This window comes from Solanum stenotomum, chromosome 11 (genome assembly GCF_019186545.1).
Source record: "Solanum stenotomum isolate F172 chromosome 11, ASM1918654v1, whole genome shotgun sequence".
NCBI classification, from domain to species: domain Eukaryota; kingdom Viridiplantae; phylum Streptophyta; class Magnoliopsida; order Solanales; family Solanaceae; genus Solanum; species Solanum stenotomum.
In genome coordinates this window covers 1,587,143-1,614,611 of record NC_064292.1, presented here as the reverse complement: position 1 = coordinate 1,614,611, position 27,469 = coordinate 1,587,143, and the positions used below count along the sequence as shown (strand labels likewise).

The window sequence follows — 27,469 nt, the reverse complement described above, 5'->3', positions numbered from 1 at the left end:
AATCGTTTCAATAATTATCTTGGCCTCTTTTCTTATAATTAATGATATTATAAATAGGGATTTGGGGTTAATTAGAGAGAACAAAGTTAATTAATTTTCATTATGGATGCAAAACGCAAACAATGTATCCTCTCACTTTCTTCACTTTTGATTTTTATATTAAAATTCTCTGATTTTGCATTGCTAGTATGTTGCTTTTGTTTAATTATTTAATTATAATGTCCTAACTATTATAGTTTGCTTTGATACATGCTTATGTTGAGTTTTATCTTTACAGATCTTGTACGTCTAAGGTCAGCAAGTCGATTTATGCAAATTATCATTCAAGATGACACTCAAAATATTATTCAACGGTATTCATTATCAAAATGTTTCTTAGCCAAGTTTGGAGCTCAAGACAACATGGATGGTACTAAAGAATATCGAAACCGTTTTGCCTTAATGGTTGATCCAAGAAATACAATAGCTATAGTTAAAGCATTTATTCAAGAGGAAAAACATATTCCTTTTTAAAAACAAAGGCTTTTGAGCAAGGATGGTAAAGATTTGAGTGATGCGCAAACTTTATTTGCATTAGGAATCAAAACAGGTTCTACGTTAATTTTGCGATACGCACCGATAACAAAAATATCTATGAAAATGCTTATGTTGTTCTCTATGGTCAAAGATCCATGGTCAATGAGTCGAACAATGCAAATTATCATTCATGATGATACTTACAAAGACGCGATTGGATCTAAGTACATTATAGATGGTACTGCTAAAGATTGTCGTATTTCTTATACCTTAATAGTTGCACCGGATGATAGTATTATTGCAGTTAAAGCCTATATTCAAGAGCAAACTGAATTTTCTTTTAAGAATCAGAAGCTTTTGTACGAGGGTGCAGTTTTAAGAAATCCTCAAACTCTTGTTTCTCTAGGAATGAAGAAAGGATCTACCTTAATCCTTCGATATGAACCAATATCGAGCAACAAGTTTACGAGTTGTATATTTAATATTAAGGTTTAGCGTAATGACACAGTTGGAGATCTTAAAGCTATCTTTCAAGAAAAGACTGGAATTCAATTTCATACACTGAGATCAACCTATCGAGGACAAATATTGGCTAATGATAAGCATCTTGTTGACCTTGATAATTAGTATTATAGTGTTCTTAATATTATATTAAGCTTGAATTATATTTAGTGTTAGTACTTCTTTCTATTCATCTTTTTAATTAGTCCAACAAGATGATTTTTTCTTATTTCATACTTGTAGTTATTTTTAATTTTCAATTGTTCCAATTTGTTTTTGGCAATTTTTGTCTACTGAGATTTAACTAACCTTCAAAGCTAAATTGAATCATTTTTATGTAGAAACTATAGGATTACATAAGCTAGAATTCTCCTCGTATCAAAATAATTAGACATTAAATTAGATAACCAGTTGTACTTTTATTTATATATATTAGAAGAGAGAGTTTCAAAGGCCGCTTATTGGTCATTCAATTGGCAAGTGGAAATATTTTTGTCATTCCAGCTTCTCAAAGTGATAAGTATTGCATAAAAAAAATTGTACTATTAGCCTTATTATTTGGACCTTCTTAACATTTTTTGAAAAAACCCTACACTTTTCTACTAAATTATTATGCCTTCTATCATTGAGTATAGTGGGGTCCATTTAATTTTACAATTGACACCTATACAATGATATATTTTCATTTTATTCTCTACATATTAAATTGTTTAAATTTAATATAGTTAAATAATTTAATAAAATTTTATTATTTAGCTTTTATATTCAAAACAAATTATTTTTTAATATTATATATATCATTAAATAACTATATAAGATTATTAATAATCATATTTATATTTTTAAAGTATAATTAATAAAATTATTTTTAAAAAATAAACTCCTAATAAATAATTTATTAAGAAAAACGTCAAATTAATTTAAATTATTTCTTTTTATTATATTTTACTTTTACTTTCTATATATTAGAAGAGAGAGTTTGAGGCAGTTTCAACATGTCAGTTTTCTAACATTAAATTAAAGTTTGGAGGTATTAAAGTCCTTTAAAAAAATTGCAAGATAAGCTTGCTTAAAAATATTGCAACTTTTGCATTGTTATTTGAACCTAAGTAAGAACTCTTAAAAAGATCCTCCTTTTTCTATCTAATTATTAATTACAAAGTATGCCCTGCCCATGCTGAATATGATGGGCCCCACTTTCTTCTATTTGCCATAAATGTTATTAAAGTCTTACAAAAGATTTTGCAAGATAAACTTGCTTCAAAAAGTTGTATTTCTTTCTTTGTTTGTTGTACCTCAGCAAGAACTTTAAAAAAAGTCCAATCTTTTTTATTTAATTACAAATCCTACCATGTCATTGAAGAATATGATGAACCTCACTTTTCTATTTGCTGTAGGTATTATAAGACGTGGGCTTTGGTCCACTTCCGTTTTTTCCCTCTTCCAATTGGCATAAATTTCATAGATACTTTCTCCGTTTTTATTTATTTGTCAAATATATTTAACAAATCAAGAAAAAAATATATTTTTCTCCTATTATACCTTTAATTTATTAACATTAAATTAATATTTTTAAAAAATGTAGTGAGTAAATATGTTTAAAACTTTACCAATTAATAAGAGTAAAATAATAAACTCATTATACCAATCATTATTTTCTTAAGAGGTGTGTCGAGTCAAAATTTCACAAGTCAAAAGGGTCGGAGGGAGTACATACTTCATCCGTCTTTTACTTGTCCATTATTTTATTTTTTTTTATTGTCAATTTTCATATATTATAATATTTTTTTAAAAAAAATTATATTATATTTTTAGTATTAATTATTTAACCTATAAATTATTATTTTTAATGAATATATAAGTCCAAATATGACAAGTAAAAATGAGATGACATAACATATAATAAGAAGAGATGGTAGAAAGGATAAATAATAAGAAGAATCAATTATAGGAATCAAGGAAAATGTTATTCTCTTATTGGCTGAGAGTTTTCTCGAAAATCAATCCACTAATTATAATTAATAAAGTAAATAGTAAATGTTATCTTTAATTTGACTCTTATAATAATGAAATTAAATTAAGAAAATTAATTATTTTTTCCTGACTTTATCATTATCGTTAAGTAATTCTATAAAATACTAATATTCAAGTTAAACTCCTAGATAATTGAGAGACTAAAAATTAAATTAATTAGTACAATATGCACATGTTCTTTATTTTTATCCTAATAACGAAAATTTATTAATTTGAGTCTTATAATAATAAAATAATATTCTACTTGTTTATTTTAATAAATTAAGAAAATTAATTATTTTTGCCTGACTTTATCATTATCATTAAGTAATTCTATAAAATACTAATAGTCAAGTTAAACTCCTAGATAATTGAGAGTCTAAAATTAAATTAATTAGTACAATATGCACATTTTCTTTATTTTTATCCTAATTGTTATTTTAACAATGATATATTAATAATAAATTTTAAAATATAATTAATAAAATTATTCCGTAATATGTTTTTGGTAAAATAAAACTAAAAATAAGAACCTTGATGACTATTGAAAAAATGTATCATCTTTCACTAATATATAAATAGTAATACTCTATATGTGTATAAAGTGTCGCTTTAAGTATCTAATGGTATAATGTTTCCATGAGTATAGTAATTTATCATTTGGCAATCAACATTTATTCATGGATCGAGAGCGTATTCAATTTTTAGTATGCAATACTATGAGTATATCATTAATAATTACTTACGATGTGTTTGTTAAGATTAAAAATATTATTTTAGAAATGATTTCTAGGAAAATAAATATGTTTCTTATTTATTTTCTTGTTTTTGATAGGTTGGCAAAAATTATTATCCTAAAAGCATTTTTATATAATTTAGACAAATACTATAAGAGGTGAAGGTAGAGGGTAGGGATGTGTGTGGTGGTGGGGATGAAGATGGGGGGAGCTCCATATTATGGGGTAAAGATGAGGTGTGGTTGAAAACGGAGGAAGACATTATCAATGTAGAATATCATGTGTAACTTCTTTTTTTCATACGTCTACTATAGAAATCATTTCCTCATTTTAAAAGGAAAAAAAATTATTTCCTAGAGAAAATATATTGCAAAGATTTTAACTGATCAAATATAGAAAAATTAATATTTTACATAACGAACACCACCTTACATCCATCAAATTTCTTTTCTTCAATTTCACGTAAAAACAAACTTAACAAAAAAAAAGAAATAATACTTAATAATATTGGGCCCGTGCTGGCACAGACAATTGCTTTCTAGTATAATATTAATAAAAATCACAACCCGCCATGGATGAATATTAGCTGATGATGAGCATTTTGTTGACCTTGATGTTTAGTATAGAGTATTATAATTCCATCAAATTACAATTAGTACTTTTTTCTATATTTCTTCTACGTAATCGATCAACAAGATGCTTTTTTTTAATTATTTCATATTTCGTTGATTGTTTGGTCTTCGAATCTAAATTTAATTAGATGAGAATATGCACATAATGCCTATTAGCATATGATCTAATTTGTATATTATTTTCTCATACATATATGACAGTGATAATAATATTGACAAAAAAAAAGTTAATTAAAACTTCATTTGGGCCTAAGTATGTAATGTAGTTACTCTAATACGTGCAAATGGAAATTCAGATGGAATGGATTAGCATGTTGAAGGCCCATCAAATTGGGCTGGGCTTTGAATTCAATGGTTGACAAAAACCAGCCCATTATAATAGTTAAAGGAACATACTGATTTGAAAAAATAATAATTTAAGAGAAAATCATCTAAATATACAACTTATTTTACCATATTTTCTAAAATTTCCTACCATTCGAAAAAATTACAAAATAATACTCTCTCTTATTCTCTATACATCACTTTACGTGATGCATTAGTAGGATATGTATCGGGACGATGAATGTTGTACTCGAAACCAAGACGCGATATATCGGAACGTTTTGGAATGCATCCGGATTCCAAAAAATTTTAAGAGATTTTTGTAATATAGAAAAGAGCAAGGATAAAATATAATTAGCTCTTAACACTATGAAATTTATGTAAAATTTCCATAATTTAACTAATAATTCATTTTGGAAACACTTATTTGTGTCAAAACTCAAAACTTTTGTTAAGAAAAAAAGTAATCAACCTAAATAATCTCTCACCAACCATTTAATAAATATATAATATTTTGTATAATTCATATTATAATGAGTATTTTAGCATCAATAATCAATATATACGAGCCAAGAAAAGTAAATACGAACAACTTGTTTGGATGATTTTTATCTATTGTATTGTACTGTACTGTTTTATTAGTTTAAATATCATGCTTGTTACCTAAATTACGTCATGTGTCTAATTTTAAGTAACAATCGATTTAGTTTGATAACATATTATTTTTTCTCATTTTATCATTACTTATTATTTAATAATTCTATTTTATCTTTTACTCTACATTTTTATGGTTACTCTATCCTTACTCTACTTTTCTTATAAGTTTATTCTTCATATCAATTATGTGTGATATGATATAACAATTTAAAACAATACAATCAGTTCTAAATTTATATTCATCAAATAAATATTATACGATGCAATACATTATTTCAAATCATAAGTAATAAATATAGAGTCAAAGTGTAACTAATTCCACTACCAATGAAAGATAAGTAGGTAAGCACACGGATTGTACCGATCAAATTCAATTAAGTGACGATTACTCCATCTCTTAAGAAAGAACTTATCATTTGTTCAATTTGGTCGATTTGATACTTAGTTAATTCTTTTATCTTTATGTTTCCACTGATACCTAATCGATAACGAACATGAATGACTTTTTTAGGGCCAATTCCATCAATTTTGGTTGAGGCAATTCTTACTTGTTTATCGCCAACTAATCGAACGTGCGGAAAAATAATTGGACTGATGTGTCACATTCCAAACATTAAGAACCAAAGTGTACACACAGAAGACTTTCCTCTTAAACACAAAATCCTCCATTAATGGAGACATTTCAAGATTCTTTGAGAGAGAAATCGAAGAAGAGTGGCATAAGGAAGTTGAAGAATCCAAAAGTTAAAGCAAAAAGATGAAGAGTTTACCGGTGTTTTTGATGGGTTGTGGAGGAGTTGGCCGTCAATTGCTTCAACATATTGTTTCTTGTCGATCTCTTCATGCCAAACAGGTAATGAAAAGTGTTGTCTTTTTATCAATTTGAGAAAATCATCGTCAATTTTGATTGTTATTAGTGTTTATCTGTGTTGGGTTTTTGTGGGTAATACTAAAAACTTACAGGGGGTGCATTTGCGAGTTGTGGGTGTGTGTGATAGCAAATCTTTGGTGGTTGTTGCTGATGTTCTCACTGCAGAATTGGATGATTCATTTCTTCTTGAAGTTTGTCGTGTCAAATCCAATGGCTCTTCATTGCAGACTCTTGCAAATTCTAGTAGCAGTTCACCTTCTTTTTTTTTTTTTGTTTTTTGTTTAAGTCATTTGGTGTGGTTAGTTTACCTGTTGTATTGCAATATTTAGCAATCACCCTTCAACAAGCTGCTAAGTTATTTGGTGTGCTTATTTGTAGAATGACAAAAAGGTGAAATCTTTTTTTGTTCTGACATGTAGGTGTATGCCAAGTGTTTTCCGGTCCAGAAGTTATACGAAAAGTAATTGATATTGGACTTCTTGGCAAATCAACAGGTTTGTGTCATGTCCAAGATATTTATTTTGGGATTGTTGGGGTTGGTAGGCTTGTTATGGAAAGCCTATACCTGCTTATATTGTCGTTATTCTTTACTGGTGAAGGACTAATCTACTTGAGAAGTTTGATTAGTAACAATGAGTAGCTGTTAACTTTATGCCGTATGGGTTAAATGCTTTGTATCAGCTCCTACTGTTAAATCTTCCCCATGATTTTTAAATGCTTTGACGAGTATAGTACAGTAGTTGACTTCAGCTGCTGCATGATTCTGGACCTTGCTGATTTACTTTGACTGTTTAGTCCAATCTAGGCTCAAATGTATGAAGTGCAGTGAGTAAATTAGTTTTGTTTTTGCAGTCCGGCGGAGTTGTTAGTCTATTTTGCTGTATGGAAGGAAATCTTTTGTTTATCGGGAGGGAATGAGTTCAAGAAACATCTTATTCTTGCTTATACATTTATTACAGTTGCTTAAATTCTTTGTATGTGAAGGCATAAGATAATGCTGGTATCAAGGTGTTAGCTTTTGGGGAGTTGTTTAACAGTCAGATTCCTTTTGATTGAAATTCAAACTGTGGCAGGTTTAGCATTTGTTGATTGTTCAGCTAGTGCTGAGACTATTGGAGTGCTAAACCAGGTTGTAGATTTTGGTTGTTGTGTGGTGCTAGCTAACAAGAAGCCTCTTACTGTGCAAATGGTAACCGATCCTTTTTATTGTCGTTAATTTCTTTGAATGTGTAGCTTAAAACCAGGTAGTTGTTGTAGCATAGGAACAGTGTTCTAGACATGGTTCAACCATTGGATATGCCACTAGCAGTAGAAGAATAAAAATAGCAGACAGTGTCCATGGTTTTCATTTTTTTTTCCTTTTAGCAACCATATGCATGCTTACGTGCAGAAATGCAGTTAATGATCCATTCGACCGTGTTTAATCTTGAAATCTAACAAAAGATGCTAAACGAGACAAGAACAAAAAGCGAGTCAAATGCTATAACATGAATATAAAGTTTGCTGAAGATATATTTAACTGAACACGTGTGATCTATCTAATAGTTTAAACTTCCACATTAAAAAAAATCTAATAGTTTAAACTTTTGAATGAGGTGACTAATTATTTATGGTAGCTGAGAAGACAGTTCACCATCACCCTTCATTAGAATGATAAAAAAGTTCCACGTGCTTGGCCAGTTGGCCCATAGAAAAGAATCAGTTCCACACACGAGCGAGTTAAATAAATAAGGTGCACTCAACTTAATTTTTTGGATGAGATGATCGCACTATTCAACAGGACTAAAGTCAACGTCAGTTTCAATTCCTTCCCTTGANTAAATAAAGGTGCACTCAACTTAATTTTTTGGATGAGATGATCACACTATTCAACAAAGCTAAAGTCAACGTCAGTTTCAATTCCTTCCTTTGATTGTCTCTTGTTTACTTATTACGTTTGCTATGGTCACTGCATAACTTGTGAACATTCAGAATTACAGGTCAATCACCTTTCAGCCCTTGTCACCTTTCATCCTCTCTTAATCTGTAAAAGGGTTTCCTCTCAAATGGCAACTATTATGTTTAGTGTATTGATTATTTTTGCCTTGTTTGCAGGAGGATTATGATAAGTTGGTGTCACAGCCCCGTCGCCTTAGACATGAGTCAACTGTATGTTCTCTTGTTTCTATTGCGTGTAAAAATCTTTTGTGCACTGAAATGTTGGAGACAAAGGAGCTTTTAGGTGTCATGTTATGGGGTTATACTGGTGTATGGGTCTCTAGGTAGAAAAAGTTGAATTGTGTTTGATTGAGTAAGACCAGAAAGCTGGCTGAAACCTTGGTTGTCCTGTCTTTTTGATATCAACATTTTGCAGTGGTGACCAGTTCCGTTTTGTAGCTTCTTCTCTTGTCAATTTAAACACAAGTATATCCAATCCCTTTATCACCAAGGGGTGTGGTAGGATGGTTGGAGTCCCTCCATCCTACTCTCTCCAACTGTGAAAGTTCCAATTTTCCTGTGTCAGATTTCCTGCCACTGTTCGCTGAAAGAAGGATGTAATTAGGCATCTATCTGGAAATATACATTTGAAGATAGAAAGATTAACTGATCATATGGATAGTGATGGGTATCATTTGGTTTATCTGATATTAGCACTAGTTGATTAAAAATTAGCTTCACTTGTATTTGAGATTCTTAAATGTCTCATACAAGTTAAACCTTCCTCTCCTGCTTTAAAAGCTTTTCTTGTTTGACTTCCCAAACAATGATATGGGATTTGTAGCGCATTGTGTTTGTTTAAGTGATTAATTTAGCTTCTGTGGTATACAAAGGATAGTGTTGTCCTAGTTCAGTTTATACTCGGCTTAGCAAAGTTGTCTGAAATTGCTATATGTGTGGTAGGTTGGTGCTGGCCTTCCTGTCATAGCATCCTTAAATCGCATAATTTCATCAGGAGACCCTGTCTACCATATTATTGGGAGTTTGAGTGGTAATATTTTATGACCATTTATCATTTTGGCTATATATGCAATAGTAAATGATTATCCTTGGTGGTTATCTTGCTTGTTATAAACATTAAGAGCATTTGATGGTAAGATGCCATATATCTTGGTATCTAACAGGTACCTTGGGGTATGTAATGAGTGAGGTTGAGGATGGAAAACCATTCAGCCAAGTCCTTAATGCTGCTAAAAGCCTTGGTTACACTGAACCAGGTGATAAGTTACAACCACCCTATTAATGTTGTAAAATCCCATATGAGTATTGAAGATATGACTTACAAAAACAGAAAAGTGGTTGTCAAAAATATGATAATTATCTATTCTTAAGTAAGTGTAGTCTTACTTTATTGTTTATATGTTCCTCTGTCTGAGTAATTCTACTCGTTTTCCTGTCAGGCAAGTGTTCCTCTTGTACAACAATATTTTTTGGCCTTCTGCTTAGGAAGTTTGTCTAGCACCAATTCGAATGTGAGAGAAATCAGAGAAATTTGAGAAGCGATTAAGAGAATGTGTGATACAAATGTCTTACACGTGAATTCTTTTTTTAGACGCTCACTTTACAGGGCATATTCTTACATTTACCCAATGTGGTGAACATGCACATACAACTCTATTTTACACTTATCTCTTGTTATTTACATTTATCTATCTGATTCTCCCCTCTAGCTGGTGCATACATGTAAACCTGTATAGGATTTGGTGAATATGTATCAGTTGACTTTCCAAACTTTATAACAGTGTCGTGAAAACAGTTTTTTGGGAAGGGACAGTCAGTTTCTATATGCTTGGTCCTCTTGTCAGATGCTGCATACAATGGGATACAAGTATAACTTGATTATCGCACTCAAGTTTTGTTATGATCAATTTCAATTGTTATAGAAAAATCTATTTCGGGTTTAACTACGCCTAAAAGTTACCTCATGACATGAGGATTGCCGAAGACCACATAAAGAGATTACAACAATACATCCTCAAATGAAGTGAGACTAACATCTTATTGCTTGCACAGGGCGGACCATATGGAGTATGTATAAAATAACATAGGGGCTANTTGATTATCGCACTCAAGTTTTGTTATGATCAATTTCAATTGTTGTAGAAAAATCTATTTCGGGTTTAACTATGCCTTAAAGTTACCTCATGACATGAGGATTGCCGAAGACCACATAAAGAGATTACAACAATACATCCTCAACTGAAGTGAGACTAACATCTTATTGCTTGCACAGGGCGGAGCATATGGAGTATGTATAAAATAACATAGGGGCTAAACATTGGGTAACTAAACATTAGGGATGAGCTTCAGTGAGATATCATTAAGTAAATGGACTTTGTGCCTAACCCAGTCCAAAAAGTTAATCCAAGATCATATAAGGGTACCTTTAACCAATGTGGTAAACTAACAGCAACCGTTTTCGATCCTTTTGGTGGTTGTTTATCTATGTGCTCATCGTTACCATAGTCATGACCCAATATTCTCTTTCTTCTATATTGGCCAATTGCCTGAAAGTATTATAGTATTTAGAAGTAGAACGTATATAAAGAAGGTATCACTGTCCATTTTGCATCGTGATTGTCTTTGACTTTTGTTGATAATCCTTTCCAAGAGCAGGCTTCCTACCGCAAAAGATGCAAATCATTGCATTCTAGTGAATACGACATGGCGAATACAAAAATTGATTCATAATAACAGTTGGAAAGGAACCATCAGGTCTAGTCACCTATAAGATAGTGTAAAACTAACCTTCTATATCTCTCTCTTGAGATTACTAAGAAGCACTAAGAGGGTCCTACTAACCTAGTGGAGGTTTACCATATAAATTCATTGAAGTATCAATAAGTTCACATTCCATCATACATGTCTTCTAAGTACATAAGATGTTGTTTGTGGCAAGTAAACTTTTAAGGAGAGTGCTTTATCCAAGGAGATCATAATTCTGTTTCCAGCAGGATTATATAAGAAATTTGGAGCCATCCAAAACTTCTAAGGAAATTCTAGTTCCTTTTCTAATAAAGAAATAACAATGTCTTCAATGCATTGTCAAGAAGCAGTCTACTTTCTAGCAGCAATTAACACGAATCGTACATCCATCCCAAATATCATTATGGAAGAAAAAAATCGCTGACACTACACTTCATTTCAATTCTCATTAGGATAGTTGAAGTATGAAGTTATTCTTATGTATTTATACTTATCTGCAGATCCTCGGGATGATCTAGGTGGCATGGATGTAGCAAGAAAGGTTAGGAAACATCTTTCTTCTGATTAAACTTACAGTGTCCAAGATTTCAATCCATTTATATTGCCAAACTATTATGCTGATTAAAGTTTTTTACCGGGAAGAACAAATTCTGCAGAATTTCAATTTATATTGCCAAACTATTATGATTAAACTATTTCAATTTTAAATTCAATTTTTTACCTGCAGAATTTCAAACACCTACAAATTCTAAATTTTTTTTTTTTTATCTGAACTTACCTGCAGTCTTACAGTATGCATAATTAAGACATAATGTTTCATCTGCTATATACTCACACTCACTGTAGAAAGTGTTTTCAGGAAGTATATTTTTTCTGTGATATTCTTATGCTGAATGTTGTCCATTTATGAGTATGGGAATTTTAGCTGAATGGATGTCTTTGTTATAATTTTTCCTTATTTGGTGCTTGGGATGATGGTGCCTTTGGGGAGCAGAAAAGCAGTGATTTAGGCAGAATCATTTTCGCAGATTGTGATGGGAAGCATATCTTATCCAACTTGATATAGTTAATACTTGGTTTTTCGGTACCTTTCGCGAAATGTTCATAGTTCTAATTGGTTCTGTAAATTTTGAGAAGTTGAACATCCCTCATGACAACATTTTGTTTTGATGTTGTGAGAATATAGGAATTTTTTTTTATTGAATTGTTGTTGTAGATATTTATAGACACTTGAATACAATCCTTTACCAAGTAGGATACTATTTACTATTCCTATTTCTATTTGTATTCCTATCCCTATTCTAAATAGGATTGTATAAACCTATTCCTATTCTAATAGGATTGTGTAAACCTATTCCTATTCTAAAAGGATTGTGTAAACCTATTCCTATTCTAATAGGATTGTATAAACCTATTCCTATTCTAACAGATGTCTTCATAACAGGCTCTCATTCTTGCTCGGCTCCTTGGACGGCGTTTAAACCTAGATAATATGAAGGTTAGGATACATGTCACAATGTCTCTTTGTTTTGTTACCAATTCAATTAGCTTCAGAAACCTTGATGCATTTGCAATTCCCTTTTCAGATTGAAAGCTTGTATCCTGAAGAAATGGGACCCGATGTGATGCCTCTGGAAGACTTTCTAGTGAATGGCCTTCCCTTACTTGATCAGAAAATTGAAGATAGGATTAAACAAGCTTCTGCAAATGGGAATGTTCTGCGTTATGTTTGCCTGATTGATGATGCGAGGTAATTCTTTCATTTCATTTTTAGTTTGCTCAATGGATAATGGCAACTGGATCTTTTATTCTTATCATGTTCTGTAAGTCACTGTACCTCTAGACGCTTAAAGCAAAGCTTGCTCACTGATGGGAGTGTTATGGCAAGTTAAGGTACTGATGAGTGATGAGCATAACAATTACTACTAATTAAGACAAGTTTATCTTAGAAGATAGTCTCAATTCCTCTTAACAAATGATTTAGAAAATTATGACAGCATTCACCCACTTGGACATATAAGTTTGAGAGCTATCTGCAAATCAGTTGTAAGTTCATCTGTTTTATGTTAGTCATCTGATCAGCTGTGTTCACCTCTTGTATCCGTAACCAATTAAAGAATGAGTTAGAAGTATAAATTTGTAATGGCATAGATGGGGAAAAATTTATTATTGAAAACACTTTTGTGTACATGACATTAACATCTCACATTTTCAGATGTGAAGTTGGCATCCAAGAAGTTCCAAAAGATTCTGCATTGGGAAGATTAAGAGGAAGTGATAATGTGGTATGCATTCTTCACTTTCACCTCCCATTTTGCTGTTTCTTTGGTCCCTCTTCTTCTTGTTCCTTTACTTCCATTGGGAATTTTCTTTTAACTGCTATGGAGGTTCAACCATATCATACGCATCGTTATTAGATTATCAAGGTAAAGCATTTTTAATTGTTTAATGCCTTTTTGTGATGTCATTTAGTGTAAAGTGATGTAAAACATCATGCTGTGATTTCAAAGAATTGCTTATTTTTCTCACTTAGAAGATGCAGATATCACTTAATTTTCATCTCTTAGAATATGAATACATCTGTTGTACACCCTTACCTATGCCTAGGCGAACGCCTTACTTTGTCTTTACTCTTTACGCATCATCTGGCGTCGCCCTGCAAAACTTTATGTAGTTAAGGTCTTCGATTCTACCTTAATCGTAAAATGTTTCCCTTTTACTTATGAGGTTATAAAAAAGTAACATGAATGATTTGCTTTTGTCGAAGAATGACTATGATGATTGAACGTCTGCAATTTGTTTGTCTGCAGGTGGAGATATACAGCCGTTGTTATGAGAAACAACCTTTGGTTATCCAAGGTGCTGGAGCAGGAAATGATACCACAGCAGCTGGTGTCCTAGCTGATATCCTTGACATTCAAGATTTATTCCCTTAACTGAGTATTATACACTGAGATACAAACATCTGATCCTCAAAGGACGAAAAATCGACTCTTCAGTTTACAGTAGATTATTATGCAATGTCTCTCGTGCATAACGACTCAAATGGAACAGAGCAAACAGAGTCATTTGCCTCAGTGCTGGACTAGTTTTTAGGATTTCACTTCAGCTTATAATCAGTTTGCTTTGTAATGACCATTTCGTTACCTCAACTTTTTATGTCATCACAATTTTAGAGACTTATCTCGTAGTTATTACGCTTTTCAAGTTTGGTATTCGGTATGGTATTTGATATTTATAAAAAATAATCGAAATACTTTTTTCTTTAGACAAAGAAAGTGACTTTCTGAGGTAACAACTATTAGTTGAGTGCACATAGGAAAGATATTTTCTTTAGACAATGCAAGGTATAGTTATATTCCAGTATTTCAATCTAATCTATCAGCTTCTAACATTACATATATAGTGTATTATAGTAAATTTTTCCAAAGTTGTCACCTATGTTGCTAAGACCCTTCAAAGGTATTACCGGATTCGTGTTGGATCTTTAAAAAATGTAAAGCTTTTGGAATATCAGATACATACCCAAAGATGTTTTTATAGAATCCAAGGAACATAGGTAACTTTTACTATGAAGGCGTTTTTCCTAATGTTTTCTATTTTTTGAAGAATCGATTTAGCTTTGGTATTATATCCAGAATTCATTTACACTATAAGTAAACTGTAAATTATCAACAAACATAGATTAAAATTTCAAAACAAAAATTGTTCCATTTTATATGATATTTCTTTAGAAAACCTTGTGATAGAACACCACAATATTCTTTGGAGTGCCCCACCCTAAGTACCTTTCCTCTCTTGCTTCAATTATTGAATTCCAGACTGGCAGACTCCATAATTTTTTGCTACTCTTTTTTTTCTGTTGCTGTGAGCTGCAGACTGTAGATAAAACATAGTTATACCAATTACAAGCCAAAGAGAGGGAGAGAAATCATTCTTGATTACATATCACTCTTAGCTTTTAGCATTCAACAGGTAAAATAAAGTTGTTAGTAGTTGAAGTTTGAACATTTATCTTCTTAAAATCATTTTGTGTTTCCTTATTTTGCTTGCAGATTTCAGAAATGGAGATTGGGTTAGAAGTTGGTGGTGCATTTCTCTCTTCAGCTTTGAATGTTCTCTTTGATAGGCTTGCTCCTCACGGTGATCTTCTCAACATGTTTCAGAAGCATAAGGATCATGTTCAGCTCTTACACAAGCTGGAGGACATTTTGCTTGGTCTTCAGATTGTGCTAAGTGATGCAGAGAATAAGCAAGCATCAAATCGACACGTGAGCCAGTGGTTCAATAAGCTTCAGAATGCTGTGGATGGCGCTGAAAACTTGATAGAACAAGTCAATTATGAAGCTTTGAGGCTTAAGGTGGAAGGCCAGCATCAAAATCTTGCAGAAACAAGCAACAAACAAGTAAGTGACCTCAACCTGTGCTTGACTGATGAATTTTTCCTTAACATAAAGGAGAAGTTGGAAGAAACCATTGAAACATTGGAGGTGTTGGAAAAGCAAATTGGTCGCCTTGGCTTAAAGGAGCATTTTGGTTCGACTAAACAAGAAACTAGAACACCTTCAACTTCTTTGGTTGATGATTCTGATATCTTTGGAAGGAAGAATGATATAGAGGATTTGATTGACCGTTTATTATCTGAAGATGCAAGTGAAAAAAAGCTGACTGTAGTTCCTATTGTTGGAATGGGCGGCCTGGGTAAGACAACACTTGCTAAAGCGGTTTACAATGATGAGAGAGTGCAGAAACATTTTGTTTTGAAAGCTTGGTTTTGTGTTTCTGAGGCATATGATGCTTTCAGAATAACAAAAGGGTTACTTCAAGAAATTGGCTCAACTGACTTGAAGGTTGATGACAATCTTAACCAGCTACAAGTCAAATTGAAGGAAAGATTAAAGGGAAAGAAGTTTCTTCTTGTTCTGGACGATGTGTGGAATGACAACTACAACGAGTGGGATGACTTGAGAAATGTTTTTGTACAAGGAGATATAGGAAGTAAGATCATTGTGACAACACGTAAAGAGAGTGTTGCCTTGATAATGGGAAATGAGCAAATTAGCATGGATAATTTGTCTACTGAAGCCTCTTGGTCTTTATTTAAAAGACATGCATTTGAAAACATGGATCCTATGGGACATCCGGAACTTGAAGAGGTCGGCAAACAAATTGCAGCTAAGTGCAAAGGACTGCCCTTAGCTCTGAAGACGCTCGCTGGCATGTTACGCTCCAAATCAGAGGTTGAAGAGTGGAAACGTATTTTGAGAAGTGAAATATGGGAGCTGCCACACAATGATGTATTACCAGCGTTGATGTTGAGCTACAATGATCTTCCTGCACATTTAAAGCGATGTTTTTCCTATTGTGCAATATTTCCTAAAGATTATCCATTTAGGAAAGAACAAGTCATTCATCTGTGGATTGCCAATGGTCTCGTACGTCAGGAAGATGAAATAATTCAAGATTCAGGCAACCAATACTTTCTCGAGTTGAGGTCAAGATCATTATTCGAAAGGGTCCCAAATCCTTCTGAAGGGAACATAGAGAATTTATTCTTAATGCATGACCTTGTAAATGATTTAGCCCAAATTGCATCTTCAAAACTTTGTATCAGGTTGGAAGAGAGCAAAGGATCTCATATGTTGGAAAAAAGTCGGCACTTATCTTATTCAATGGGATATGGTGACTTTGAGAAATTGACACCCCTCTACAAATTGGAGCAGCTGAGAACATTGCTTCCGACATGTATTAGTGTCAATGATTGTTATCACCCTCTAAGCAAGAGGGTGCTGCTTAACATACTGCCTAGACTAAGATCCTTGAGGGTACTATCATTGTCTCATTACAAGATTAAGGAGTTGCCAAATGACTTGTTTATCGAATTAAAGCTCCTGAGATTTTTGGATATTTCTCAGACAGAGATTAAAAGGTTGCCAGATTCCATTTGTGTGTTGTATAACTTAGAGACACTTCTCCTGTCATCTTGTGCTGAACTTGAGGAGCTACCGCTGCAGATGGAGAAGTTGATTAACTTGCGTCATCTTGACATAAGCAACACTTCTCTCTTGAAGATGCCGCTACATCTGAGCAAGTTGAAAAGCCTCCAAGTGCTAGTGGGAGCCAAGTTTCTTCTAAGTAGTTGGAGAATAGAAGATTTAGGTGACGCACAGAACTTGTATGGATATCTATCAGTTCTAGAGTTGCAAAATGTAGTTGATAGAAGGGAAGCTGTGAAGGCAAAGTTGAGGGAGAAAAATCATGTTGACAAGTTATCTTTGGAGTGGAGTGAAAGTAGTAGTGCCGACAATTCACAAACTGAAAGAGACATACTTGATGAGCTACGCCCACATAAAAACATAAAAGAAGTCGAAATCACTGGATATAGAGGGATAATATTTCCAAATTGGCTAGCTGATCCTTTGTTTCTTAAGCTGGTGAAATTGTCTCTTAGCTACTGCAAGGACTGTTATTCCTTGCCAGCACTAGGAGAACTGCCTTTTCTGAAATTCCTTTTGATTAGAGGGATGCATGGAATAACAGAGGTGACGGAAGAATTCTATGGTTGTTTGTCGTCCAAAAAGCCTTTTAACTGTCTTGAGACGCTTGTATTTGCAGATATGCCAGAGTGGAAGCAATGGCACGTACTAGGAAGTGGAGAGTTCGCTACACTTGAGTACCTTTTAATTAAAAATTGCCCTGAACTCAGTTTGGAGACATCCATCCAACTTTCAAGTGGAGAGTTCGCTACACTTGATGATGCTCAAGTGTTTAGATCCCAACTTGAGGAATTAGATATACATTATTGTAACTCTGTTACCTCCTTTCCTTTTAGCATACTGCCCACTACCTTGAAGAGAATAGACATATCTGGTTGCCGGAAATTGAAATTGGATCCGCCAGTTGGTGAGATGAGTATGTTTCTCGAGGAATTGACACTGCGTAATTGTGATTGTATAGATGATATATCACCTGAGTTTCTCCCAACAGCACGCACGTTGAATGTATCTAATTGCCACAACCTTACTAGGTTTTTGATTCCTACTGCCACTGAAAGTCTCATTATTTGGGGATGTGAGAATGTTGAAATACTTTCGGTGGCATGTGGGGGGACCCAGATGACGTCACTGACTATTCATGGCTGTAATAAGCTGAAGTGGCTGCCAGAACGTATGCAGGAACTCCTTCCATCTCTTAAGACACTGACATTGAATAATTGTCCAGAAATAGAGTTCTTTCCTGAAGGAGGATTGCCCTTCAATTTACGACTCCTTCATATCAGGGAGTGTGAGAAATTGGTGAACGGCCGAAAGGAGTGGCATTTACAGAGACTCCCCTGTCTAAGAAAGTTAGTGATCTCTCATGATGGCAGTGACGAAGAGATTTTTGGTGGTGAGAATTGGGAGTTGCCTTCCTCTATTCAATCACTTAGAATAAACAATGTGAAAACATTAAGCAGCCAACATCTCAACAGCCTCACCTCTCTTCAATATCTATATATTGCGGGTAATTTACCTCAAATTCAGTCAATGCTGGAACAAGGCCAGTTTTCGCACCTCACTTCGCTTCAAAGTCTACAAATCAGGAATTTCCCTAATCTCCAATCACTTCCTGAATCAGCACTGCCCTCCTCCCTCTCTCAGCTGACCATCTATAATTGCCCTAAGCTCCAATCTCTTCCAGTAAAAGGGATGCCCTCTTCCCTCTCTAGACTACATATTGACGACTGTCCATTGCTCACACCACTACTAGAATTTGACAACGGGGAATACTGGCCAAATATTGCTCAATTTCCCAGCATATACATCGATGATGAATGCATGTGATGATTAAAACGAATGGCTCTTCAACTGATGTAAGCTATTCTTTTCCCTTGGATTTGGAAGCTTTTTATTTCCGTTTACTTCACTCTGCTTTTTTGTTAATTCTTTTTCATTTTAAATTCTAGTTCTGGAAACATGCGTTGCACCACACGTTTATCCCAAAATATTTCATATAATTTTTGTATTGCAAATGACATATTTTATCCCCTTCAAATCTATTGGTATTTTCTAAAAAAATATCCACCATTTTTACTATAGAAAGTACATATATCTTCCTAATAAAAAGAATACACCCTTAATTATAAAATTGACTAAAAGTGCATAAAGTAAAAATAACTAATTATTGTACAAATACAATATTCAATGTAAATTCTCAATATTAATAACAATAAAACAATAAAAAGTTATACAATAACAACAAACAAGAAACATAAACATTAAAAAAAAACAAATAAAAAGAGACAAGAGAAGAGAGCATAGATATATTTTATTTTTTTTTTAATTTGTTTTAACTATGTACAATATTGTGTCAAATGTCACTATTCATAGGATAAGATTGAAGAACACTTAGAGTTGTTATGAATATGACATTAATTCATTTGATCATGGATGAGAGGTGGTAGTAAAAATCATAATAAATATAGTTAGTGGGAGTTGCATGTATTTACATAATGAAGAGTTAGTGGTAATAAATCTATGTAATATACTTCACATTAATACAAATATTTATATACAAAAAAGAATATAATATAGATCTATATGTTTTTTTTTTTCCTTTTTGTTTAGGGCAAACATAACCATTCATATTTCCAATTGGAAGATGAACAAAACAAAAAATTCATGAATTTAACTCCAGCATGAAATTAATAAAAAGAATACATATTCAAAAAACTTTATGGTGGTTGATTCATGTACTAATATGATGATTTACTATTAAATATTTAATTTATTAAATAGTTTATAACATTTAAATTAAATGTAGAAATAGAATCATAATCTAACTTTTGCCTAACATTCTGGCCACTTTTAATAATATAATAAACATATATATGAGATACGATGATATAATATTATCATCTTAATTTCTTAATCAATTGTTAATTATGTTGTTTTTTGTGTGAATGCTTCATGAGAAGTTGGTATTATTGGAATGAAAAATGTAAAATTGTAATAAGAGGAAGAGAAGAAAAAAGCAGTAGAATATATTTACCTAACCATGAATAAGGAAGTATGTTGAGTAAAAGAAGAGTAATGCAAAAGTGTGAGCTGATATATGGAGGAAATTGACTAATATAATAATCTGTATTGAATAATAAAAAGACCATTCTTCAATTTCTGCCAAAATTTTATAACTACGAGCTCAAGATAATATAAATTTATTAATTTAATAAATGACATAAATAAATAACATACATTGTATGTATGTGTAGTTAATGGGGTAGTGAAAGTCTCTTTCTAGAATTATTTTTCTCTTTAAAGTATTTTTAAACTTATAATATTAGTGCTATAGAAAATCATATAAAGTCAAAAGCTACTGCAAATTTTTATAGTAATTATTTTATTAAATTATATACCTATTATTTATTTTTAATTATTTATAATCATTCCGAAAATGTATAAACTAATTTTGGAAATCTTGTAAAATGAGAAACTATTATTTCTTATCGTTATTTTAGCTATTATTAACATTTAGTATGACAACATTTAAAAAAGTAGCCTCCTTTAAATATTAACTGTTTCTAAATTAACGTAGCCAAGAATTTGAAATGTTTTGACGTTTTGTTTATATCTAAACACGCAAAATTTTATTTTTGAACTTGAAACATGTAATTAAGCCTTGGGTGAATTATAATTTTATTTTTACTATTTAATTAATTAAATAATTTATAACATTTTAATATAATGAAGGAGTAAAATGATAATCCAACTTTAAAGGTTGGAGCTTCCCACTTTTAGTAATACTAGATTCTAGGAACGTGCGTTGCATGTTTGTTTCTTACTATTTTATAAATTTTGTACATGATTGAATTTTTGTTGGTAGTTATTCATTTCACATTATTTTTAAAAATAAAAGAAATTGCTACCATAAAGTATCCTTGGAAAATGAAGACATATAAGAAAATGCTACTACAATAACAACATATCCAATATAATCATATAAGTGATGTCTTAAATTTTTTTATACGTATGCATCCTTACTTTTACCTTATAAATATAGAGAGGTTGTTTACCATGGACCCTTAGTTCAAGCAGTACTTTACAAAGTACTGCATAGAAAAGATTATTGAGAGACATAAGAAGAGAAAATTTATTAACATAAAATATAATTTACATGCTGAATTTCACCTGAAATTGGAGAAAGGAAACAAAACAAAAATTGTTTCTGATATTTATCTTAAACGAATAGAAGATCATTGATTCGGTCTCGTAATTTGAGGAACACAAAACCTGATTGAAAGAAAAAACAAATATTGAAATGGAAAACATTATTACCTAATGTAATTATAATAATCTATATTTTATTACCTAATGTTACTCTTAAAATTCTGCAATTTTTTGTGTCAATGTATATAAGTTACCAAAATTAATGGTTAGATGGTACATGAAAAGTTTGATATTACAAATAACATATATATAATATAATACTTAATTAATTAAATATTTTATAATTTTGTTTATTTAATTTAGGGGTAAAATGATAATTCATCATTATACTTTGAAATTTCACACTTCACGCGCATTGCACGTATAACCCATGTAGTATATACACTATAAATCATACTAATTACTGCAGTATAAACATAAAGTTTTAAGTGATAAACATACAAACTGAAATTGATGAGCAGATAGCTTAATAAAATTACTTCTTTGTTGAATGAGTGATTAGATATAGAGTAAACCTGCAAAATTGAACAACTCAATATTTCATAAAGATTTAAGCTATATAAAAGATCAGGTGGAAGGTGTACCCATCAATCAAGAATAAGAAACTTGATATTAAAGCTATATAAAAGATCAGGTGGAAGGTGTACCCATCAATCAAGAATAAGAAACTTGATATTAACATATGACAATATAGTGGAAGTATCAACTCCAACAATCCTTTGTCACAATCTACATATAATTAATAAATATTGTTATTCTAATAATATAGCTTTTTGTCATGCTTTCCCTATTAAAAAAAATGAAATATTAGAAAGACCCTAATAGGAAAAGACAATAATCTAAAATATTAACTAAGTACTATATACATGCAAAAAATATATAAGTAATATACATACTATCTACTTACCATTAAAAGAAATCTGGACAAATAGACATTATCCAACTGCTTGAACTTTATCTCTGTGTGTATTTTGCAATTACAAATATAGTTAAGGAAGAAGTTGAGGGGTCACATTAGTATATGACAGGACATTAAGAGAATCAATATACTTATTGGAGAGAAGTTTGATGGTCACGTTACACGTACATCAGTTGGTGAAACTGATAATAACTCATCAAAAAAATTGACTAACAACTGGAAGAGAATTAAATAGGAGTAAAAGGAATGACGGATATAAGTTAATTTTTGTATGTTCTTTTAAAATGATTATTTAACTTTTAAAGGATGTTATCTATTATTTATTGTTTTATATTATTTTGATTTATTTTGGGGATAAAATGGTAATTCAATTTTATATTTTGAACCTTCCCACTTTTAATATAATATGATATGATATGATATAGATTATAGGATAAAGATATGTTTTACTCCTCATGATATGCAGACAGATATGTTGCAGAGATGAAGTCTCTATGAGAGTGGTAAGATATCATTTAAAGCATATGGCAATCTAGCTCGGCAAGGTGAGATAACAAAATAATGATTTACTCGTGTTTCAGTTACCAAGATGCTTATTTTATAGTAATACTTTGCATTCTCATAAATCAGCCAAATAGATTTCCTTCATTGGAACCCTCACCAGTCATCAATCAGCAAAACAGAGAAATCGACAGTTTCAAAATTCTCTGAAACCCATTTCGAGCTTCACGCCTTCAGTTCTGATGACAACCAAGACACAAAAGACATCAACAGAGTAGAAGAACTCAACCCAACACCCCCAAGTTTTCAATTCCTGCCTCACCTGATGAGAAGAAGTTTACGGGTGAGAAAGTTACAAAGGTTCTTCTTTCTTCCTCACCACGACGCTTATATTGGTTTTGCCCCACCTTGCATCTCAATGATGTCGGAGTATATCGGTTTTCTACTGGTATTCAGATACTTAAAGTGGGAAATTGCTTTTGAAAATATTGTTTTCATTGTTCGAAAGTTGTTTAACATATGATTGGCATCTGTTGATTCAAATATTTATTTTTCTGCTGATCTTCTTCAATCTTTAGTTTTACATGTCTTCTGATTAGGTTATAATACATGCCTCAATTCTATAGAAGATGCTAAATTTTCAAATCCTCTTATGAAGTGTTTGCTAAGTTGATGTCACCTTATTCACATTTCACTGAATTAATTTCTGACCCAAGTTTATGCATATGTTTGGTCTAATGTTGGAAAGGAAAAGCGTCGAATGATCAACATGTTCTAAAAAAGCTAGGCAAAACAATATATTTTGCTGCTTAATTCCTAGCTTTTAAAGGATGTTCTATGCGGAACTGAGCTCATTATTTATTTTATTAATAGAAGCCAGAAGCTGATATGATGGATGAACTAGAGAGGAGGGAGGGCGAAACATCATCCTCCTGCCTCCTGCCTCCAATGTGGCATTTGACTATGAATTGCCTGATGGACAAGTTATTAACTTTGGTGCTGAGAGGTTCCGTTGCCCAGAGGTCCTCTTCCAGCCAACGATCCTTCCTGTGCGTTGATCGTGGATAAGACACTTAGAAGAAGAAAAGATGACACGAAGATGGTTAGCTGCAAGATGACTGACATAAATTTCTTTTTAGGAGGAAAATGGAATCTATCTTGAAGAATCCGGGATGAAGACATAGACCCACAGTGTAAAAGAGGTAAGAGAGTTTCATCTATAATGTTAACAAAAAATTTGATAGGTAAAGGAGGCAGACAAAAAAGCTAAACATCTTTTTATATGCAATAGCAAATGATTATCGTCAGTGGTTATCTTGCTTGTTATAAACATTAGGAGCATTCGATGGTAAGATGCCATATATCTTGGTATTTAACAGGTACCCTGGGGTATGTAATGAGTGAGGTTGAGGATGGAAAGCCACTCAGCCAAGTCGTTAATGCGGCTAAAAGCCTTGGCTACACTGAACCAGGTGATAAGTTACAACCACCCTATTAATGTTTGTAAAGCCACCATATGAGAATTGAAGATATGAGCCTGCTATACATGTAAACTGTATAGGGTTTGGTGAATATGTCTATATGCCGATAAATTGAGTTTCCAAACATTGGGTAACTAAACATTACGGATGAGCTTGAGTGAGATATCATCAAGAAAATGGTACTTTGAGCCTAACCCAGTCCAAAAAGCTAGTCCAAGATCATATAAGGATACCTTTAACCAATTTGGTGAACTAACAATAAGCGTTTTCGATCCTTTTGGTGGTTGTTAATCTATGAGTTCATAGTTACCATAATCATGACCCAATATTCTCTTTCTTCTATAATGCCAAATTGCCTGAAAGTATTATAGTATTTAGAAGTAGAATGTATATACAGAAGGTATCACACTATCCCTGTCCATTTTATATCAAAATTGTCTTTGATTTTCGTTGATAATCCTTTCCAAGAGAAAGCTCCTTCCCCAAAAGATGCAAATCATTGCATCCTAGTGAATACGACATGGCGAATACTGAAATTGATTCACAATAGCAGTTGGAAAGGCAACATCAGATCTAGCACCTATAAGATAGTGTAAATTGCTAACTAACCTTCTATATCTCTTGAGATTACTAAGAAGCACTAAGAGGGTCCACCTAAGTCCTAACCTAGTAGAGGTTTACCATTTAAATTCATAGATGTATCAATAAGTTAAAGATCCATCATACATTTCTTCCAAGTACATAAGAAGTAATGTTTGTGGCAAGTAACTTCTGTGTACATGACATAAACATCTCTCATTTTCAGATATGAAGTTGGCATCCAAGAAGTTCCAAAAGATTCTGCATTGGGAAGATTAAGAGGAAGTGATGATGTGGTATGTATTGTTCACTTTCACCTCCCATTTTACTGTTTCTTTCGTCCCTCTTCTTCTTGTTCCATTACTTTGGTTTCCGTTGGGAATTTTCTTTTAACTGCTATGGAGGTTCAACCATATCATACGCGTCGCCAATGTTTAAAGCCCTTTTGTGATGTCATTTAGTGTAGTGATCTATTACTTTATGCTGTGATTTCAAAGAATTGCTCATCTATTACCCATGCCTAAGGCGAACGCCTTACTTTGTCTTTACTCTTTACGCATCATCTGGTGTTGCCCTGCAAAACTTTATGTAGTTAAGGTCTACAATTCTACCTTAATCGTAAAATGTTTCCCTTGTACTTATGAGGTCATACAATCAGTAAGATTAATGACTTGCTTTTGTTGAAGAATGACTATGATGATTGAACGTCTGCAATTCGTTTGTCTGCAGGTGGAGATATACAGTCGTTGTTACGAGAAACAACCTTTGGTTATCCAAGGTGCTGGAGCAGGAAATGATACCACAGCAGCTGGTGTCCTAGCTGATATCCTTGACATTCAAGATTTATTCCCTTAACTGAGTATTATACACTGAGATACAAACATTCGATCCTCAAAGGATGAAAAATCGACTCTTCCTGTCCCTCTGTTTCCAGATTGGAGATTGAAATCAGGCTAAGAAAGCTCACGCATTCTTTGAAAAATCTATCGATACACAAGAGTGCCTCGTCAGTTTACAGTAGATTATTACACAATTTCTCTCATGCATAACCGTCTCAAATGGAACAGTTCAAACTGAGTCATTTGCTTCAGTGCTGGACTAGTATTTAGGATTTCACTTCAGCTTATAATCAGTTTGCTTTGTAATGACCATTTTGGTACCTCAACTTTTAATGTTATCACAATTTTAGAGACTTATCTCTTAGATATTATGCTTTTCAATGTATGAAATGATGTGAATACTGGCCAGAAATTGCTCATATCTCCACCATAGAGATCGATGAGGAATGCCTTTAACGATTAAAACAAATGGTGTTCTCACAAATGTAAGTTTTTCTTTTTCCTCATAAGCTTTCTACTTGCTTGAACTTTAGGATGATTTTAATTTTAGATCTCAATACCAATTAATGTTACTTGAATATTTTTAGTTCATGTATTGCTTCAACTTTCATCTCAATAGCAATTCATGTATACTTGTTCTTTCCCTTTTCAGTGAGTTTAGAGTTATGCACATGTCCACTATCGAATTCAAAGCTCTAATAGAATTCAAAGGTGTACCATACACAAGGTTTGCTTCCTATGTATCAAAAATACAAATGTTTGCCTCCCAATAAATTTAACACCTAAAAGCATCAGCACTATTCAGGTTTTTATTAATCATAGAGATCGATTGGGAATACCTGTGATGATTTAACCGAATGCCTCTCCAACTGATGTAAGTTATTCTTTTCCATCAGAAGCTTTTTATTTTTGTTGACTTCACTTTGCTTTTTTGTTGATTCTTTTCCTTTTTAAAACCTTGTTGAGCAGTGTGGAATGTCTATTGCTCAAATCATAAATGTTGATTGGGAGAGCCATTAAAACGAGTGCTTCTCCGATAGATGTAAGTTATTCTATTTCCTTAGTATAGGGAAAATGCATAAGTATCCCCCAGCCTATGCCCAAAATCCCTGAGACACACCTAACCTTTACTAAGGTCCTATTACCCCCCGAACTTATTTTATATATAATTTTCTACCCCTTTTCGGCCTACGTGGCACTATCCTTGAAAAAATTGTCAACACGCGTTGGGCCCACAAGATAGTGCCACGTAGGGTGAAAAGGGGTAGAAAATTATATACAAAATAAGTTCGGGGGTAATAAGACCTTAGTAAAGGTTTGGTGTGTCTTAGGGATTTTGGGCATAGGCTGAGAGGGTACTTATGCATTTTCCCTCTTAGTATATTTTGATTGTTTGCTAATTCTTTTTGACCAGTGTGTACCATCTATTGCTTCTGTGAAGTCGACGAAATATCTTTAGATCAGGATGAAATCTAGTATAGGTAGGAATTGAGATAATTTGCTCAAGAAAGTTGATTGCTTAATATATGTTATCACCTTTGGAGATAAAGGGTCCAACAAGTGCAACCTCACTTTCTCAATCAGGTAGCCAACATCTTGATAAGAGTTACATCAAGCTTCAAATTTAAAGAAAGTGAAAACAACTTTGAATGCCTGCTTCCATTATTGATGTCATGTTGTACCACATTAATTTCAAGTTGATGCGACTGCATTATTGCATCAGTTTCTTTTTGTTTTCATATTCAAAGATCCAGAATATCACATCAGTTTTTTGGTTATGATATGCAGAGAACTTAGAGGATTGTGAAGTTTCCTTCAAATTATGTCCATTACTCAACCTCGAGTGACACCTTAGAGCTAGTGTAAAGTCAAGAAAGTATATCCTGTTCGGGATGAAGTCAAGGTTAGATAACAAAATAATGATTTACTCGTGTTTCAGTTACTTAAAGTGGAAAATTGCTTTTGAAAATATCGTTTTCATTGTTCGAAAGTTGTTCTACATACGATTGGG

General features: G+C 32.6%; 3 protein-coding genes across 10 annotated transcripts in view; all 3 read left to right on the top strand.

Moving 5' to 3' along the window:
- The window catches only part of LOC125844253 (uncharacterized), a 72,469-nt gene extending 58,354 nt beyond the window's left edge, over positions 1-14,115 (top strand). Inside the window, exons 2-13 of one of the 6 annotated variants that reach the window (XM_049523533.1) lie at positions 6,125-6,233; positions 6,344-6,494; positions 6,671-6,745; positions 7,325-7,440; positions 8,346-8,399; positions 9,132-9,219; positions 9,353-9,445; positions 11,435-11,475; positions 12,379-12,432; positions 12,521-12,684; positions 13,150-13,219; positions 13,745-14,115. In XM_049523533.1, the coding sequence (XP_049379490.1) occupies positions 6,138-6,233; positions 6,344-6,494; positions 6,671-6,745; positions 7,325-7,440; positions 8,346-8,399; positions 9,132-9,219; positions 9,353-9,445; positions 11,435-11,475; positions 12,379-12,432; positions 12,521-12,684; positions 13,150-13,219; positions 13,745-13,870 (1,128 nt within the window). In that variant the 5' untranslated portion in view covers positions 6,125-6,137 and the 3' untranslated portion in view covers positions 13,871-14,115. Of the gene's footprint in view, positions 1-6,036; positions 6,234-6,343; positions 6,495-6,670; positions 6,746-7,324; positions 7,441-8,345; positions 8,400-9,131; positions 9,220-9,352; positions 9,446-11,434; positions 11,476-12,378; positions 12,436-12,520; positions 12,767-13,149; positions 13,220-13,744 lie in introns of those variants that run through there. The other 5 variants (XM_049523532.1, XM_049523534.1, XM_049523535.1 and 2 more) reach the window with 5 other exon arrangements.
- Positions 14,116-14,756: 641 nt separating this feature from the next.
- Positions 14,757-27,362, top strand: LOC125844250 (putative disease resistance RPP13-like protein 1). 3 transcript variants are annotated; one of them, XM_049523528.1, is made up of 8 exons: positions 14,757-14,909; positions 14,990-18,753; positions 22,540-22,561; positions 22,689-22,765; positions 23,928-24,031; positions 24,419-24,632; positions 24,846-24,915; positions 25,349-25,815. In XM_049523528.1, exons 2-8 carry the CDS (start codon positions 14,999-15,001, stop codon positions 25,472-25,474), a joined length of 4,368 nt encoding a protein of 1,455 aa, XP_049379485.1. In that variant the 5' UTR covers positions 14,757-14,909; positions 14,990-14,998; the 3' UTR covers positions 25,475-25,815. The 3 variants fall into 3 exon arrangements, 2 of the variants coding, with proteins under 2 accessions (XP_049379485.1, XP_049379487.1); XR_007444124.1 differs by lacking the exons at positions 23,928-24,031; positions 24,419-24,632 and adding an exon at positions 23,433-23,761 and having other exon boundaries at positions 14,990-18,786; positions 22,525-22,603; positions 22,689-22,919; positions 25,349-25,412; XM_049523530.1 differs by lacking the exons at positions 22,540-22,561; positions 22,689-22,765; positions 23,928-24,031; ... (1 more) ...; positions 24,846-24,915; positions 25,349-25,815 and adding an exon at positions 27,247-27,362 and having other exon boundaries at positions 14,990-18,786.
- The window catches only part of LOC125844452 (putative disease resistance RPP13-like protein 1), a 14,916-nt gene continuing 13,301 nt past the window's right edge, over positions 25,855-27,469 (top strand). Inside the window, exon 1 of the mRNA XM_049523767.1 lies at positions 25,855-25,943. The gene's annotated coding sequence lies outside the window, so the exon portion shown is untranslated. The remainder of the gene's footprint in view (positions 25,944-27,469) is intronic.

Excerpts from the sequence above, each read along its gene's own strand:
- LOC125844250 (XM_049523528.1), top strand. The coding sequence starts at position 14,999 with ATGGAGATTGGGTTAGAAGTTGGTGGTGCATTTCTCTCTTCAGCTTTG. Across the intron at positions 22,766-23,927 it reads ATCGACAGTTTCAAAATTCT|GTATTTAACAGGTACCCTGG; the intron begins CTGAAACCCATT and ends CCATATATCTTG. Across the intron at positions 24,032-24,418 it reads CCTTGGCTACACTGAACCAG|AAGTAGAATGTATATACAGA; the intron begins GTGATAAGTTAC and ends TATAGTATTTAG.